General features: G+C 43.3%; 1 protein-coding gene and 1 pseudogene across 1 annotated transcript; both read right to left on the minus strand.

The window, feature by feature from the left end:
• Positions 1–10,285: 10,285 nt before the first annotated feature.
• On the minus strand, positions 10,286–15,126 carry LOC148183297 (uncharacterized). Its single transcript, XM_088061386.1, is given in 5 exon segments — positions 10,286–11,474; positions 11,476–11,651; positions 11,654–11,872; positions 13,452–14,807; positions 15,100–15,126. Coding segments are annotated over 5 exon segments (2,967 nt in total).
• A 394-nt stretch (positions 15,127–15,520) lies between these two features.
• LOC148183298 (uncharacterized) lies at positions 15,521–19,608 on the minus strand (annotated as a pseudogene).
• Positions 19,609–19,910: the final 302 nt, after the last annotated feature.

A 19,910-nucleotide genomic window follows, 5' to 3' on the forward strand; every position in this document is an offset into this window, starting at 1 on the left:
TGCTTTTTGCAGTGGAAGAATGGAAAGATATAGGAAATCTGATGTGGGAAAAGGTGATCACGGGGAAGAGCAAAGACGCGGTAGCGCTCGGCTTGATCTGGAAAATTGTGTTGAATACCTTAAGAGATATGAAGGTGGAGTCCACAGTCGCGGCCGCTGCCTTGGAAGCCATGGCTTGGCCCGAGACGGACGTGCCACAGTCACTTCCACATCAATCAGCAGTCTGGGTGCTTTCTTTGGGGTTGGGCACGTTCGGTCAGCGAAGGGGCTCACAGGAAGGCAGTGTAGCACCGTATCAGAACTTTTAAAATCTCAGGGGAGCACTGGAGCGGGTGGGTCCGTGCCGGCAGAGCCCAAACCGGAAGTTACCCCGTCAAATGTGGATGTAGAAATGACGGCTCCTCCAGAAGGAGAGGCCGCCAGCACCAGCCAGGCAGAGCCTCACATGTCAGCGGAAGTAAGAGCCTTGGAGTGCAAACCAAAAATCTATCCTTTGCTGCCATCTACTGTTCACTGGGGAAGCCGCAAGATGTCCCTCTCCCCCTGGATGATGACATCTAAATGCATTCAGAGGACGGACGACCTCCAGCGGGAGAAGAGCCAATTAATTGTAATGATACATCAAAGAAAGAGCTACTGGAATGGCAACAACAAATAGAACAGCTTGTGCAACAGCTGCAAGCTCAGATTGAGCAGACATTATGTGCAAATGGAGCACAGCATCATCAAGAGAAAGCAGCTCTGCAGCAAACACCAAAGCAGCAAGCAGAGTCAGTTCAGCAGCTGCAGGACGTGATGCATCCTGAACCATCTGCTCCACCTTTAGAGACACTAACACCACAATCTTGTTCCAGCTCTCATTCTACTACCCTAGAAGAAGAGAGCAGAAAACAAAAAGCAAGGCAAAGGTGGACTGGCATCATTCGAGATGCAATCCTTGAAGGAGAATGGCAAGCAACAGGAGCAATTGCTTGTCCCATTTTATATGACCAGCAAAATCCACGCTATGAACAACACGACTGGAAAATTTTGCAGCGAGCCAAAAAGACAGTTACTGAGCATGGCATTAAGTCTGAAGCTGCAAACACTGCATTGGATTGGCTGTTCACCTCTGATGTTAATAGTCCCAGAGACAGCCAGAATTTAGCACGTCTGCTTTTAACTCCATCACAGCTTATGGTGTGGGAGAAGGAATGGAAAAGGTTATCAGTTCTAGAAGCCAATCGACCTTGAGATCAGAATGATGTACTGTATGGACTTAATCCTGACATGATCACCAGTTCAGGAGTCTACAGTCATATGGCTGTACAGTTAAACTAACCCCTTGCAATGCATCATTTGTCTGCACAGCTTGCTCGTCAAGCCTTCAATGCTGTGCCTGATTCTAAATCTCATCCTTCACTACAGTATGGCAAGGCCTTACAGAACCATATCCTCATTTCATCAATCCTCTGTCAGCAGCCCTGAAAGCTCAGAATGACATGACTGAGGAAGCCAAACAGAACTTGTTTAAATTGTTAGCTTTTGAGAATGCTAACTCAAAGATAAAGCCTATCCTTGCCACGCTCCTGAAACAAGCAGATTTGGGAGACATGCTAGATATTGCTCTGAGAGTTAATCAGACACAACAAGGACAACTTGTAGCCAATGCAGTTGCAGAAGCCATGAAACCAGCTACAAGTCTACTTGCTGCTGCGGTCAGTAAATTGGGAAATAGATGTAAACCTTTTGCTACACCTACAAACATTTGCTTCTGATGTGGAAACAGCACTTTCTAAAGTCCTGCCAAGCTACCATGTGGTGTGATCGATGCCAGATGGATACCCATGCTACTACTACATGTCGTTTCGCAAAAAACATGTGCAAGAGCGCGAAGAGCCGCCACGTGGGGACACAAGTGGTCGGCCCAACTCTATGCAGCAGCTCAACCCACCAGCAACCAGAGGAAGCCTGGGAATCGATTTGGCAGCATCAGTAGATGTCACTCTCATTGACAGCACCATCCATAAGATCCCAACTGGAGTTACAGGACCCATCTATTCTGCCACCAGTGCACTTGGTGCTTTGCTAACTGGAAGATCATCTGTTGGAGTTGCGGGACTTATTGTTCTCCCAGGAGTTATTGATGCTGATTATACCCGTGAAATCCAAATTTGTGCCTACACCTTAGCTCCTCCACTCACGATTAGAAAAGGGACAAGAATCGCTCAATTGGTGTTGTTTAAAAAGGTAGCAACTGAGAAGGACATTTTTCAAAGTGCTCCTGGATATGGAGCCAGAGGATTTGGATCTACAGGAGATACAGTGGTGAATCTTGTTCAACAAATGAACCATCGACCAGTAGTTGAAATCACCCTGTACCAGAGACTGAATCAGCAAAAAGTTACAATGATGTTAGACACAGGAGCTGATGTCACCATCGTCAGCCGAGTTTGGTGGCCAAGAGAGTGGCCTCTCCACAGAGCCTTAAACTCAGTACAAGGTATAGGAGGATACTCCACACCACTGAGAAGCATACATCCAATTCAGTTTTGATTTCCTGAGGGATAGACTACCACTTTATGTCCATACGTCATGCCTTTGCCTGGAAGCCTTGGAGGGCTCATTGGTCGAGATGTTCTCAGCCAGCTCCGGAGCAACATTAACCTTTCCTGTCCAATCACCTTTTCAGTAGTCATCACTGATGACAGGCTGCCGACCCCAAGGATTCAGTGGAAATCTAATGAGCCAGTGTGGGTTGAGCAGTGGCCTCTCTCTCAGGAGCGGCTGGCAATTGCACATGAACTTGTCAGAGAACAGCTACAAGCAAAGCACATTCAACCATCGTTCAGCCCATGGAATACTCCAATCTTTGTCATCCCAAAGAAATCTGGAAAGTGGCGATTGCTGCATGACCTACGCAAGGTAAATGATCAGATGTGGACAATGGGAGCATTACAACCAGGGATGCCCTCTCCCACAGTGTTGCCACAAGAATGGCATCTTCTAGTTATAGATTTGAAAGACTGTTTCTTCACAATAACCCTTGCAAAAGAGGACACAGTGTGATTTGCCTTCACCTTACCATCAATCAATAAAGAAAGTCCATCTCAGAGATCTGAGTGGGTGGTCCTTCCACAGGGGTTGAAAAATTCTCCAACAATGTGCCAACTCTTTGTGCACTGGGCACTGACACCCGTGCATGCAAAACTTTCTCAGACAATTATCTATCACTACATGGATGATATCTTGTTCTATCAACGTGATCCATTCCAAGATGATGACCTTGCATTTATCACTGCTCAACTCGCAGCAAAAGGCTTGGTGGTTGCCCCAGAGAAGATTCAAAAACAAGCTCCATGGAAATATCTAGGGTGGATTCTGACATCTTCATCAGTCCGCCCACAGAAATTAGAATTGACTAATGAGATCACCACTCTCAATGACGCACAGAAACTTATTGGAGATCTGCAACGGGTACAATCCATTGCTGGTATCAGAAATGATGAGATGGCAACTTTAATGAGCCTTTTAAAAGGCACAGATCCACAAACTCTGGTTACCCTTTCTATAGACCAGAAGAAATGTCTCACATCCCTAGGGAAGAAACTGTTTTCAATGCTAGCAAAGAGAAGATTACCAGATGTGCCTTTAGGACTTTTGTCTTGTAACCGTCCTGTTGCCCCATGTGCTATCATATTCCAGTGGCCTGCTTGGCAAAAAGAGAAAGGGGGAGAAGACCCACCTGAGAGTTGTCAAGATGCCAAGCAGCCCATCAAGGAGGGTCAGCCTGTCAAGAAGGTACAGTCAGAGAGATTATCAATGAAATGTGCAGACCCTTTAGCAATCCTTGAGTGGATTTTTACACAGCATACGCCACCAATGAGTATTTGGCAGAGAACAGAAGCAATTGCTTATCTCATAAAAAGGGCGACAATGCGAATTATGGAAATTAGTGGTGCTGAACCAGAGCATATTAGTCTATTGATAAAGATAGAAAACTTTGAATGGATGCTGAGACACTCAGAACCGATTCAATTAGCGCTGCTCAATTATCCAGGAACTGTACATAACATGCAACCTAAAGATCTACGCTTACAGATCATGTTAAAGCAGCAATGGTTGCAACAGCCCAAAATAGTGCAACAACCAGTGGAAGGCCTTACAGTATACACTGATGCAGGAAAGTGACAGAAAAAAGCAGCCTGTACCTGGCGAGAAGGCTCGAGTTGGAAAAGCAAAACCATAGATGGAGATGCACATGACTCACTGCAGACATTAGAACTTACAGCTGTCTCATGGGCACTGTCTTGTTGGCAAGACAGAAAGCTGAACATTGTATCAGATTCATTATATGTGGTAGGAGTGGTACAACGTATTGAAGATGCTCTCATCAAGCCACCGAATAATAAGCGATTGTGTCAACTATTCCTGCAAATCAAGAGAGCTATTGAAGATAGAGAAGAATCTTGTTGCATCATTCACATCCACAGTCATCAAACGGAATTAGGTCTCGGAGAAGGCAATGCAAAAGCTGATACACTTGTCAGTCCTGCTGTTGCAGCACCAAGAGACTCTTTTGCAGTTGCAAGAGAGAGTCACACTCTCTTTCACCAAGCCGCAAAAGCCTTGCAGAGACAATTTAATATCAGCTCAATAGATGCACAAGGCATTGTAAAATCCTGTCCACAATGTAGTCAATATGGAACCACTCTAGTCTTAGGTGTTAACCCTAGAGGTCTTCAAGCCTGTGAGATCTGGTAGATGGATGTAACACATGTGCCTGAATTTGGTTGCCTCAAATATGTACATGTCACAGTAGATACCTTTTCAAAAATGATTTGGGCCACTGCACAAGTAGGACAGAGAAGCATACATATATTTCGACATTTAGTAGCTTGCTTTGCTGTAATAGGAGTTCCAAAAGAACTGAAAACAGAAAATTGGCCTGCATATGTAGGAACACGAGTTTCTCGGTTCTTACAAAAGTAGGGAGTCAAACACGTAACTGGAATTCCCCATGTGTCAACTGGACAAGCCGTTGTAGAAAGAGCCCATAAGACCTTAAAAGAGTATTTAAGAAAACAGAAAACACCTGAACAATCAGACCCTGTCATTCGATTGCAGCAAGTGTTATTCACTCTAAATTTCCTCAGTTTAGTTGGAGATTTAGAGCAGCCCCCAGTGGTAATTCATAATAGTCAGATAAAGATGCAAGCTACCCCAGAAATTAAATTATACTATAAGAACCCAAAAACAGGTATCTGGGAGGGACCAAATCCATTGCTATTTAACGGGCACAGTTACAGTTGTGTTTCCACAGATGCTGGACCACTATGGGTGCCTAGCCGATGGACCAAACCAGCCACGAAGGATCTGAAGAACAATCAGGATATCGATGCCCTCAGTCAGTCGCTGATGGGCTGCCAGCTGACATCACGAGAGCAGCAGATGTTTCAAGACTGAATCATGTTAAATCATAGTCTGTTTGTGAGAAAAATTCTGTAGATCTAAAAGAGTGTAGAGACTCCATCTAACTGTATATAAAGCAAATTGTAGCTGTGTATTTTACCCTTTAAACAAATTGCGTTCACGCTTAGATTGCATATATACCAGAGCACGTGTGTTAAAAGTAGTTAGATAATAGTTTAAGATAAAGAGTTTTAGTTTGTATGGTAATTGTTATTTGCAGGTTATTGATAAGTTTAGTAAAGACATTAGTATAAGGTGTAAGTATTTCCCCTTCAAGAGTTAGTGTAAGCATAATTGAAAGTTCATTTAACGTTAAAGCTTTAACTGTGATTCTGCAAGCATGGTGTCATTTGTATGGAACAAACTGCTTATGGTAATTGTACTGTGTATAGTCCCAGCCAACTGTCTGCTAACTAACATCCAAAAGCAACAGAACATATGGGTCATTCTGGCACACTTAACAGGCCAAAAATCAATGTGTCTAAGTCTAGCTACACCTGGAGATCCTTTTTGCACCTCTCATAGGAGTCCCTGAATGGGATCCTCAAGCATTTAAAGGTTTTATTAGTAATGAGGCTCGACTGAATCAATTTGCAATGTTGCAAGAGTGCAATTGCACTGTTGGCTTCACATCAAGACAACTTGAAGCCTGCTGGCAAGCAAAAATTATTGAAGTTCTTAATGTTACCATAGGGCCTCCAGAGGAATTGGATTTGTTAGGTTCCAAAAATACTTCAGGTGGATGGGTAATGTTTGAGCCCCGGACAAAACACCACTCCACCAAAGTAATGCAACACTGGGCTACAGTTAACCCTATAGTTGATCTCATTACTAACACTGAAAGTAAAGCTTTTTATTCACGGTGCAATCTCACAGGTCGATTACCAAGGCGATTACCTAGTTCAATATTCTTAATCTGTGGAGATAGAGCATGGAATGGAATTCCTGCTAGCCCACACAGAGGACCCTGTTATCTTGGGAAACTTACTTTGTTCCATCCAAACTTACACCAATTGCTAAATATAGCTGGTAAAATAAAAAACATCAAACAGTCAAAGTGAAGCCTGAATGAATTACAGTGTGATGATGTTAGAGACCCAGACTTTTGGGGTCGTGGTATAATATGGCTAGCCGCCTTTTTCAGCCCAGGAACAGCTGCGGCTAAAACCTTGTCAAATCTAAAGAGGCTCACTTGTTGGACCAAGAAAGAACTGAACTTAACATCAACAATGTTAAGTGAACTTTCAGCTGATGTGAGTAGTGCACGTCATGCAATATTGCAGAATCGAGCTGCAATTGACTTCTTGTGCTTGGCACAAGGACATGGTTGTGAGGAGTTTGAAGGCATGTGCTGTTTGAATCTTACTGACCATTCAGTTTCCATTCACAAGCAACTAAACCAACTACAGAATGGGCTACATGCCCTGAAAGAAGATAGTGACCCCATTGGAAGTTGGTTCGCCAGCTGGAGCACCACTGGATGGTTGAGGTTTCTTGTGCTAGAAGGGGGACGAATTTTGCTTATAGTGTTAATTGGGATAGTAGTTTTAAGTTGTATGTTATCTTGTCTCCGTAGAAGTGTAGAACGAGTTGCGTCTAAAGCCTGGCTTGTGCAAAAAGGGAAAGGGGGAATTGTAGTTAATATTTTAACAGAAGGTGGGCATGATATTTTAGTAAAAGTTTGTCTGCACAAGCCAGCCTTTGGTATAAGTGGCAATATTAAAGGCTAATGTCCTTGAAACTCTTCGGAAGCAGAGAGAATGAAAGAAAAACAATATCCTTGTGTACGGGAGAAAAAATGTAAACCAATGTGTATTAGCCAATAGTAACTTGCTAAGCCCGCGGATCTTGTAAAACCCTATAAAAGTGTGCTAAAGATAGAAATAAACGACGTTCGCTATACCTCCACGAGGACTCAGTGAATAATCTGAGCGGTTTCTCAATAGTAAACTATTGATGAAGCTGAGCAGATAATGAAGTAGTTGTGATCCCATGAGATGCTGGAACAGAGAAAGGGAAGTGGGAGTTGATGGAGACACAGCCTCCAGGAAAAAAAAGAGAAAACATCAATTCCCAGAAATGATCACAGAGACAGATGAAGAGAACCTTTGCCTTTGAATAACTCATCCTTGAAATTACACCCCTTGAGTTCATGGCCCATGAACACACCTCAGAGTGGTGTGAAATGGGAGGAGGGGCCTGATGTCAGAGTTTTCCAGGCGGCTGGCATCAAGGGAATGAAAATCCATAAGAAAACTGTTTTCTTGTAGAGAACTCTCCATGGAATGACAAAAGGAAACTTCTTTTCTCTACAAAGACTGATGAAAAGATTATTACATAGTTGGTACTGTTTTAACCACTAACTTTTGTCTCTGTGTTGTCAGTTAGACGAGGGAATGGTTGGGTGATGGGGAAGCAGGGTTTCTGGAGGTTTTATTCTGGTTTCTTATTCTTGTAGTTTTGTTAATAAACTTTATTTAATCCTTTTAAGTTTTAAGCCTGTTTTGCCCTTCTCCTAATCCATATCTCACAGTAAGAAATGAGTAAGTTTTCTAGTGTTTTTTTTAGCTAGTGCCTTAAAACCACAAGAAATTAGTTTAATTTATTGCCAATTAAACTGAGTAGAAAAATGAGAAATAAGAACAAATATAAAAACATCTTTTCTCCCAATCACTCCCTTCTTCTTATGCTCAGTGTCACTCCCAGCTGGGAGTCACAACTTGTCCAGCATACAGTCAGATAAATAAATAATGTGACAAGTTGTCCTGGGATGACTTTATGATACTGGTATTCCCAATTGCCTGCTTTATATATATTAAGTTCTGCACCTTTAAGATTAGCTTTGAGAGTTAAGGAAGTTGAAACTGCTGGAGGCTGATAGGAGTTTTTTCTCCTGACCAATAACTGACGATTTCTGAGAATTGACAGTGGTTTTAACCATTGAAAAGTGAGATCAACCTGTGAACACCTACCTTAAGATGTAAGTCCAGGAATTTCTTGTTCTCTTTGGTTTTTGGCTTCTGAAGAGGTAACAGGCTCCGGATCAGTCTCCTCCCCCCCGCACCAGGCCAGACAAGGCTGCGAGGGGCGGGGAGGGGGGGGAGGCGGGGCCGGCCGGGCTCAGGCCGGTTCCTGGCCCAGTTTGCAGTTTCTGCCGCTGAACTGAAACCTGACACCATGGGGATCTGCAGCTTGAGCAAGACGTTAACTCTTTTACTACCTGGATGAGACTTGCAGATTAATTCTTTTTTTTTCCCAAAGAGAGAGGAAGAGAGAGAGGGAGTGATCAATATGTAAGGAGACACCATAAAACCACCAAAAACAGTAAAGAAAGGAATTAAGTTTTAGAGGGGGAAGAGAAAATAAGGAGATGCTTTAATAAGCTGAAATATTCTTCTGTTAAAGCTATGGAGGTGGACAGTAGTGTTCTGAAAAAAAAAACTCCTTTGATTCATGACAGAATATATTGGGAGGAATGGAGTGTTTCAAAGTGTGGATTTTGAGCAAATGGTGAAGTGGTTGTGATCCTGTGAGATGCTGGAACAGGGGGAGAGAAGTAATAGTTGAAGATTTGTAGCCTTTAAGAGGCAGAGAAAACTTCTCTTTCCAGAGAGGCTCACAAAAAACAGATGAAGAGAACTTTTGCCTTTGAATGACTCATCCTTAAAAATGACATCCCTAGACTGATTGACCCATAACACACCTCAGAGTGATGTGAAATGGGAGGAGTGAACTGATGGCAGACTTTCTGGGCAGCTGGCTGTCACGATCCGCAATGTGGGATTCGTGATGTGGTTCTTTTAGTTGGTCTTAGAGTACAAAAGATTATCAGCAAACCAAGGACTTAAACAGCAAAACACACTTTATTGAGTGCTCATCAGCACTAATATGCGATAGAGAGAGAAAAAGGAGAAAGCAAAGCATAAGGAAAAGAGAGTAAGGGGATTATAGCTACCAACGTCGAAGTCCACTCAGCTGTCCAATGACGCAGAGTCTTCTGTCCGTTGGGGAGATCTCAAAGGAAGGTAAGTTTGGGGTATAATTTTATAGTCTTTTGCAAAGTGAGGGGCACAGGGCCAAAAACAGATGAGATTGATGATCATTGTGATGAATTCCATTGCACAGGGGGCAGGTGTAGGGTACAGAGCGATCTGTGTCTTGCAAGTCTTTGCTCACCAGCAGGAACGAGGGCAAGGTGTCGTGGAAAACCCATTGCACAGGGTACCACACACAAACCTCTGCTCACCAGCAAGAACGAGAGCCATGAGTCGTGGAAAACCCATTGCGCAGGTTACCAAGCCTCTGTTCACCAGCAGGAACGAGAGCAGTGTACCATGCAACCACCTGCAAACAATCACTTAGCAAACAGCTAGGCCCAAACCCCCAAACCAAGTCCCTTGTGATATTCAGGGTCTCTGTCTCTGTCCTTGAGACGGTTGTGAGACAGATGAGGGAATCTTTGGACCGTCTCTTACACCACCCCGTGGCTCACAATCGTCGAGGTCTTTCTGCACAATGTCGTAGTGCTGCTGTGAAGTTCTTCTTTGAAGTCTTCAGGACTCGTTACAGTTGGTAGTATATCCCAGAAAAAAACAGAGACAGGTAGTAGGGAAAAGATAAGCGACAGAAAAAGGAAAAGAGAAAACAAAACAATAAGAAAATCAATATATTGATTTCAAAGAAAAACTAATCCATATATATAATTTCATCTAAGACTTACATATTGGTTTCTTATCTTAAAACAAACAATAAATTTTATTCTAAAATACAACATGATAAAATGATTAACCTCATAGTCACAATGTCAAATTATTTATTGTAGTGCCTGCATAATTCATTGAGTATCGATAACCTTAGGGGTATCAGCAACATGTAAAGTACCAATCATATTGTGTGCATCCATTGTGGAAGTCAATTGTGTCAACTGCTTCATCATTCTCCAATTCAGGATGTACAAGATTGCTGATAGAACAAAACCAAGTAAAACTAAAACCAAGAGGACGATGATGGGATGACACAATTTGTTCAGAACACCTGTAGCAGTTAGTGACCACCCAAAAAGAGTGTCCCACCACTCGTGTTCAACATCTTTCCTTACTCTTTCCAAAACACGATGTATTCCTTTCACATTGTGGTGAACCGTAACTAAGGTCTTTTGTCCATCCTTTTTGATCTTTTCCAAAATTTCGATTAAATCCTGGTGAAGCAACAATTGCCTCACCAGAGTAAAGTTCATTCCAGTTGGAGCAGGCACTAAATGATGAATCAAAGTGTAATTATACTGCAAAAGATAATATGAAGTAACTGGAGCTAAATAAGAAAAGTCACAACCTACAATCTCAGTAAAATTGCATGCACAAAAATTTGAATGATTCTTAGTATCCACTACTATGTTTTCTACAAGCATACTATCACAAGCAGTTCTCAAGCATACACATCCCTTGCCTACATGCACAAGCACTGTTTCAGAAGTCTCATTAGGATGGATTTCAAAATGACAGATATTCTGTTCTGTGTCTAAACAAATGTCTTGAGCTTTGATTGCATTACTTTTACAGATAAACCCTCGTTGTTCCTGGACAATACAATTTTCTAAACCAACAGTTTGCCATTTCCCACCAATGTGACGGGCCCATTCCCTGTGCTCTAAAGGATAGAGAACAGCTCCATCATGATTCAGCCCTAGTGCAATGATAGGAAAAATTGAATGTACTGAAGCATTACGTATTGTCAACACAAAAGCTGTGGCTATGTTTGTGGTGGGATCGTAGGTAAAATTCACCAAATTCCATCAAGATTGAAATTCTTTTTCAAAATCATTGGCATTGTCCCAGACTATTTTCCGAATTTCAGTGGGAAAGGTGCCTTCTTCACCCTCTCTGATAATTGATGCAGCAACTGACTGCATCCACAACTGGGCTTGAATACAGCTAAGAGCCAGAGAAACATTGTTTTGGGTAGCACTGAGTGCATCAATTATTAATTTGTGATCATCTACATTTACCCTTTCCCAATTTGGTAATGTTTGATAGCAACCACTGTTGGGTTCCCAAAGCTGTTAAAGATGACCTCAGTGGTTGTTGTATTTTGGTCAAATCTTTAGTTGCAACAGCCAATTTATTCATCAATACTTCTGAATCAATACTATTCAAAATTCCTAGTCCTGATCCCACGACACCAGTTATATCTCTTGTCATCCGTTTGTGAAAAGAATTTCGCTTTCTCAGCAGGTTGTCCACCCCTCAAAGGAAGTTTGCAAAAAAGGTGAACAAGCTGGCTGAATCTCTGAGACATTGTTTTGCATTAGTAATTTGACTTGTTTGATAGACCATGCTGGATTAAATAGCATTTGTTGTTGGCCAGTTTTCCTGATTACATAGGGTCCAATTTCAGAAATTTTTGGAGTCAATCTAATTGGTGGCTGTGTGGTAGGTATTACAACCTGAACATTAAGCTCTCCCCAATATTTGGTATTGTTTATACCACACACAACTTTGGAGGACAATTGTACAGCCGTTAAATTCAGCCAACAATCTTGATTCCAAGTTTCACAGGATATAACCTGGCCACAAGATCTGGCGACTTGACTGTGTACAGGCTCAGTGTGGGATCCAGTACTCAGTCTGCAGCGTATTGAAACATCATCACCTTGAGTTAACAGAAAAGAAGGGAAAACGTTAGTTTTGCCATTGAGCAAAAAAGCGGTATTCACACCATGGTATGTGATTATTACACTTAATATAGGCCTTGCCACAGCATTTATCTTAAACCTGTGAATTAAACCTGTAAATCCTGATTGGCCAGCTGGGTTATTTTGCCAATTGCAGGTCACGTAAACTGGTCTGGTTAAGGTGAAATTGTACCAGCAGTCATTGGGTTCCCTTCTACAGAGCTTCGTGCTTTCAACATTGTTGGTGCTAGGATCTAGTGTGTAGTTTCCAATGTTCTTCTGGCGGCAACACAATATGAGGGGATCATATTTGTCGCATTTCCAATCTTCTGTGGAACAAAGGTTTGCTGAAATATCGAACATCCCAATTCCCTTCATGTGGTTTCAGGAGTCGCTTAAGGAGACCATTGGTTCTTTCTACAATCCCGTTAGCTTGAGGGTAGTAAGGGGTGTGAAAGGTCCATTTAATTCCTTCATCCTTTGCCCAATCTTGCACAACTTTAGCAGTGAAGTGAGAACCATTATCAGATTGAATCTCTTGTGGTTTTGGAAAAGTTCCAAACCATCCCTGCAAAGCTTTAACAGTGTTGTCACCAGTGGCTCTGTTAAAAGCATCAGCCTGAACTAACCCGGACACAATTTCTACCCCTACCAGCACGAAGTGTTTACCTCTTGACTCTTTGAAAGGGCCGATATAATCGACTTGCCATGCGTCCCAAAGTCCTTTGCCTGTTCTTAAATGCAAAGGGTCATCTTTCAGAGGGTGTCTTTCCAGCCGTTTGCGGCATTGCTCACAGGCTGATATACATGTTTTGCACATTTCTCTGGTAACAAGCCACCCACGGGCAAAAGCTTCTTTATACAAATCCTTTACACCTGTGTGTTGTCTTTTTACATGCAGCCACTCTAATAAGTGATCCCAGTCATCTGTAACAAGTTCCTCCTTTAGAGGACTTATTCTTGCTAGTTCATCAACTGCATTGTTCAGGTTACCAGCTAAATCTCCATTTGTTTGATGTGAAGCCACCCATCTTACAGCAAAATTTCCTTGGGTTGCAATACTTAAAATTTCTTGCCATTTTTCCTTCTGCCACACTGGAATCCTATTTACTTCCCAATCATTTTGTTGCCAAAAAGAGAGCCACTCTGTGCATCCCTTAAACACAGCATAGGAGTCAGTGTAAATATAAACTACACAGGTATTCTGTGCCTCACGTTTGAAAACGCTCCAAACAGCTATTAATTCACCCACTTGAGCACTACCTTCTCCTTCAGTAACTATTTGTTCACCTGAGGAAGTGTGGAGAGCTACTGCCCGGTACTTCCATACCTTCCCTTCTCGCTTGGCAGAAGCATCAGTGAACCAAGAGTTTGTTGATTTTTCAGGGGAGAAAGGAGGGGCTACCTTAATTACAGAAACAGGTTTTTCGTGGCCATCAGCCAAGCTCTCGGTTTCTTGTATGGCCAGATTTTTTATAGCTCCTTCAGTTATTGAAAAGATGTTACAGTAATGTTCGATCTGGGCATACCATTTTCTTACTGAAGCCCTCTGTGCCACCCCGTCAGGGGGGGGAGTTCCAGTAGTGACTGTCTTTATAACTTTAAAAGGGCCTCTCAGCACTATGGGTTGTTGTCGTGTAATTTTCTCCACTTCTATGAGAGCTATGCTAACCACAAACAGTCCCTTTTCCCAGGTAGTGTATCTCTTCTCAGCATCTTTAAAGCCACGGGAGAAAAACCCAACGGGTCTTGTAGGGCCTTCTGGACCCTGTTGCCATATGTGAACTGACAGCGCTGAAGCAGCAAACCCCCATTCTACTTGGAAAGGATCTGTGGGATGTATGGGGCCCAGTGCTTGATAGGCTATTGCTTCAAAGATTAATAATTGCAATGCCTCTTCTTGGGAAGGGGTCCATTCCCATTGCATCCCTTTTCTTAACAAATCATAAAGGGGTCTGGCAATTATTGAAAAATCTGGGATGTGTTTTCTCCAAAACACTAACAAGCCTAAAGCTTGTTGAAGTTCTTTCTTGGATTCAGGCATTTTAATCTGATCTAGTGTGGTTAGGGTATCAGGTGGGATACATGTCATACCTCCCTTCCACCAGATTCCCAAAAACTTCACTTCTTGTGATGGTTTCTGAATTTTTTCTGAGGGGATTTGTAGGTCAAGGCTTTCCAGGTGAAATATTATTTTTTGCTGAACCTCCCCCACTACTTCATTTTCCTCTCCCCCTACAAGAATGTCATCGATGTATTGATAAACAGCTATATCCTCAGGTTTGGATATTTTTTCTAATTCTTGTGCCAAAGCATGGTGTGCTAAGGTGTGAGAGTGTTTGTACCCTTGTGGTAATCTGGTGAAGGTGTATTGCTGACCGTCCCAAGTAAAAGCAAAACAGTCCATGTCCTCTGGCTGTATAGGTATCATAAAGAACATGTCTTTGACATCTATAGTTGCCATGAATGGGTGAGCTTTTTCTTGAATTGATATTATTAATTCAGCTAAATTTGGAACCGCTGCAGTGAGGGGATCTGTGTTGGTATTTAGCCTGCGAAAGTCAATGGTAAGTCTCCACTTTCCATTAGGCTTCCGCACTGGCCACACTGGAGAGTTAAAAGGGGAATGAGTGTTAACTATTACCCCTTGATCTCGTAAATCCTGAATTACAGTTTTGATGCCTTCCTTGGCACCAGAAGGGAGAGGATATTGTTTAACATTAGTGATTTTGCTGTGCGGCAGGGAAGGTGCTACTTGGAGCAAGTTTATGTTAAGACGTGATGTGCCAAAAGACCACAATAGGCCATCCTGATCTTCCCACTGCCTTCCAGCCAAAACATCCATGCCCAACAAATCATTTGGGATATCTCCAAGCACTACTTTGATAGTTAATCGTTCTTCCTCTCCAGGTAATAAAATTTTTACAAAAGCTATTTTCATAGCTTCTGAAGTTCCCAAAGCATTCAGGACACAATACCTTTTCTTTATTGGAACAATTCCACATTTTTGGGCAGTTGCATTTGTTAATGCAGAAATTTGGGCTCCAGTGTCTATTACAAAAGTGACCAGTGTTCACTTGGGACCAACTATTGCTGTTGTTAATAAATCTCCAGTTTGTCGATTGTGGGTGAGCTGTCTAAGATATATCCAATTGCCCCCCCCCCATCTTTATGCTCACCTTCAATTAGAGACGGGGGTTCAAGTTTCCCTGCTTCTGAAAATTTTTCAATTCCATTGCTAAACTTTGGGGTTGTTTCTGCTCCCTATCCAGAGCTTGTGAGTGATTTTGCTTTGACCCACTGCTCAGAAACTGTGATTGTTTCTGCTCACTGTCCAGAACCTGTGAGTGATGTTGCTTTGGCCCACTACCCAGATACTGTGCATAAGGCTGTGTTGGCTCACTGCCTGGAGTAGGTTGAGGGGAAGGTGGAGCGCTTGGTACAATGGGGCTGGAATCCTGCCACCGAGAAACCAGTTTACTTAATTTTTCAAATGGTAGGTTATCCATTAACCCCTTTGGTATCCCTTTCTTCAGCCCTAAGTTCCACCAATAGTGTTGGCTAGAAATTTGCCTACCCTTTTCTGTTTTTATGTTGGGAGGGGCAATGTGCCTAACACCCTTTGTTCTTCCTAGCTTTTCCTCTGGGGTTTTTACAGGACCATATTTTCTGTTATAGTTTAGTAACTCTTCTGCAACTTCACTCCATGTCCAAATTTTGTGATTTCCAGCAGCTAAATTGAGTTGTGAGTTTGTATGTGGTGAAGGATTCGTGTACAGAGAAAACCCAGGATCAGATCTACTTTTATTATTTGAGTTTTCCAGAAGCCTGTCCAGTCTTTCTATTTGGCTTATGGCAGCTATCGTTTTCTGGAGAAGGATACCGTGGGTTTAAGTGATTCTGGAAGGCCACGAATTAAAGGGGTCATAATTTCAGCCTTCACGGGTAACAACATTGGTGATTCAGAACCAACAATTAATTTTCTTTCATGAATCAGTTGTAGACAAGCTGCCTTATGAATGTTTTCTAGAATTTGGTCTGGGGAGCCGGTTAGAGCTACAGGATCTCCCCTTTCCAGGGGATTAAGTCCCCCTGCCCAATATGCAGCTTGCTGTGTTAGGGACCATGGGTTGCGGTTATCTCCTGTTGTTAAGAAAACACCATGTCCCCAATAACCACTTGCTTCTTGTTCAGATAATCGAATTTGATCTCCCTCTGTGAGAGACACTTGAAATACGTATTCTGTCTCTGACTCATGAGGGAGACGCCCGTACTCCTTTTTCAACTTAGCCAATTCAGTAGCAGTGTACGGGATTTCTTTAGTGGTTATATGTGGATCAAGATCTTCATCATTGATATAATTATAATCTGTTTTAATCAAAGGTCTTATTTGGGAGCAGCAGTTTTCACCACAATTTTTTACCAAATGTAATTCTGCTTGAGGATATATGTGATTTATCTGAGGAGTTTCTTTTTCCAGTGACTCCTTAAAGGAATCAGCAGACTGTGAATTTTTGGCACACTCCTCACTCAGAGCAGATCGTAAGAAATTAATTTCATTTTGCAAACTTTCAACTAAATTTTCTAGGGATTGTATAATTACATTCTCTTCCTGCCTTCGTCTAGTGCGAGCCTCTACAGCTGACGTAAGGCAAGCTCCCAATACAGAACAAATTATGGTTTTATTTCGGCCAAATTTGAACTTTGCCTCATGTTGCAGGGAGCAAATTCTATCAGTTACATTTTCCAGGTTGAACCAATTATTTTGAGACAATTCTTCCCCAGCTGGGGTGGGCTTAGCATTGTGTTTTGCTAACAAAGCAATGAATGCAGCTTTATGTTTTATACTAAAGTTTTCAGAGTGTTCACTCATCTTTGTGTGTGAAGGGCCCAGTACCACTACAGGGAGGTAAGACTTAAGTTACGCACAGACGCAGCCTTTGCCACGTCACCCTCCGCGTCCCTGTATGGATGAAGAGACCAAATCTGCTTGGGAGGCACCCCTTTATGTTAAAATTCAAGTTGTCTCTTCACTACACCAAGCAGTCAAAATTCATCAAAAACACATAACAGTACACAGAACCACTACAGGGAGGTAAAACTCAGTCACACTACATCAGACGCAGCCAACGCTGCGTTCCCCCCTGCCGTGGGTGGAGAGACCAAATCTGCTTGGGAGGCGCCCCTTTATCTTAAAATTCAGGTTGTCTCTCTGCTACACCAAGCAGTCAGCATATAAAAAACCAGTAAGTCCCACCTTTTGTACTCAAAGATCCCATGTAAAATTCTGAAGACAGAGCCCTCAAACGAGTGTAGGCGTGCTTTTCACCTGGGCGTGTGCAGTTTGCGAGAAATTCAAGTCACCTCCCTTGCTTTCTAGACACTGCTCACCAGCGTGGCAGGCTAGGTGCAGCTGAAGCGAAACGTCCTTCCCCTGATACAGACTGCACAACAACCTGAAACCCCTTCTGTCTCTCAGAATCCTGTCCGTGACGCAAATTTATGTCACGATCCTCAAGGTAGGATTCGTGATGTGGTTCTTTTAGTCGGTCTTAGAGTATAAAAGATTATCAGCAAACCAAGGACTTAAACAACAAAACACACTTTATTGAGTGCTCATCAGCACTAATATGCGATAGAGAGAGAGAAAGGAGAAAGCAAAGCATAAGGAAAAGAGAGTAAGGGGATTATAGCTACCAACGTCGAAGTCCACTCAGACGTCCAACAACGCAGAGTCTTCTGTCCATTGGGGAGATCTCAAAGGAAGGTAAGTTTGGGGTATAATTTTATAGTCTTTTGCAAAGCGAGGGGTGCAGGGCCAAAACCAGAGGAGATTGATGATCATTGTGATGAATTCCATTGCGCGGGGAGCAGGTATAGGGTACAGAGCGATCTGTGTCTTGCAAGTCTTTGCTCACCAGCAGGAACGAGGGAAATGCATGGTGGAAAACCCATTGCACAGGGTACCACGCACAAGCCTCTGCTCACCAGCAGGAATGAGAGAAGTGTACCGTGCAACCACCTGCAAACAATCACTTAGCAAACATCCATCTCAGCTAGGCCCAAATCCCCAAACCAAGTCCCTTATGATATTCAGGGTCTCAGTCTCTGTCCTTGAGACAGTTGTGAGACAGATGAGGGAATCTTCAGACCGTCTCTTACACAAGTCTGAATCGCTTTTGCGGTTGCCAGACCTTATTAGGCAGACGTTTTTCACAATTATATTTCTGCAGTCTCTCACCCCACTCCCTTTCCTCCCCTTTTCCCATTAAAACAGGGTCTTTTTTCTGCTTTGGGTCTGTCATTTTTATGTCTCTGCGCTTGACAGAAAAGCGCTGAGACTTTAGTTTTTTGGTTGGTTTGCTATAGCTTCTTTCTGCTGTTTCCCTTGTTGCTGGGTTTTAGGACAGTTCCTTGCAAAATGTCCTGGCCTCTTGCACTGGAAACAGATGATGTGCTGCAGCTGTTCTGGTGACATCTGTGGTTTGTTCATTCCTGGTGTCACTGCTGTCACTGTCCTTAAGTTGCCTGGTTTCTTGTCATGTACACTGTACAAGTCTGCTTTCTGGGCACACGCTTCAATCATATCTGCTATGGTGGGTGGAGGATTGATAGGAAGACTCAGAATTACTCTACGACAAGCCTCGTTGGCATTTCTTTGGGCCATTTCTTTAAGCAGTTCCATCTGGGCCACTGGTTCTTTAACTTGTCTCTGTATCTGTAGTCTCAGACGATCTACAAACTGTAAGAAACTCTCACATGGGAGCTGGTTAATATTAACATAACTGACTTGAATATCAACTGTTGGTAATTGGTTAAAAATGTTTTCAGCCACATCACAAACTTTATCTGTAACAAACTTTGTTAATACTCTCACTTGATCAGCAGGATTAATCCAATTTCCATCCCCACATAAATGTTCTAAATTGTTCTCTGTATCATGTGCATTTTGATTACTTTGTTTGAGTTCAGCTAGGAGTTTTGTTAACGATCTTTTCCATAAGCTTTCCCAAAGATCATATTCAGAGGGAGTTAGCAAACACCGAAATAAATCTTTAATATCTGCAGGAATTAAATCCTGTGATTTCAATGTAGTTCTTATTGTTCCCCTTAAGACTTCACTATCACGACCAAAATAATTTTTAATTTTACAAATATCTTTGATTACTTGGTAACTGAAAGGCTGATGTTGTAATCGCATTGCTCCTCTGCTGTTATTGTATACTACAGGAGCCGCTGTTAGCATAACTTCATCTTCTCCAGGGCTGGCATTCCCTGGGCTCCTCAGCCCGCCCCCCCCCACGCCGGGCTCCGGGGTGCCCGTTCCTTCCCCAGACCTGGGGAGAGACACAGCTCCTCCCACGCAGGAGCTGGGCGGGGGACCGCCCCCACCCACGCTGGGTCCCGGGGGTCTGCACCCCCCCACGCCGGGTTCTGGGGGTCCGAACCCCCCCCATGCCGGTCTCTGGGGGTCCGCATTCCCCCATGCCGGGCCCCGGGGGTCCCATTCCCTCACCGGGCCTGTGGAGAGACCCTACCCCACCCCCGCAGGAGCTGGGAGAGGTCCCGCGCCCCCCCATGCCAGGCCCCGGAGGCTCGCACCCCCACCCCAGGGGGCAGGGCCAGAGCACCCCTCCCCCTGCTCCTCTGCAGGAGCAAGGGGTGTAACTCTCTCCCTCCCTGTCCCTCCTCCCTGGGGGACAGGGGGCAGAGGGATAGGGGATATGGTTACAGCCTCGGAGAGCAGGGTCATAGGGTGGGGCCAAGCAGGGCTGGGGGGTGGAACAGG

This window comes from Pseudopodoces humilis, chromosome 12, assembly GCF_049639895.1.
Source record: "Pseudopodoces humilis isolate 2021_Gansu_Grassland_sample_001 chromosome 12, ASM4963989v1, whole genome shotgun sequence".
Classification (NCBI taxonomy): domain Eukaryota; kingdom Metazoa; phylum Chordata; class Aves; order Passeriformes; family Paridae; genus Pseudopodoces; species Pseudopodoces humilis.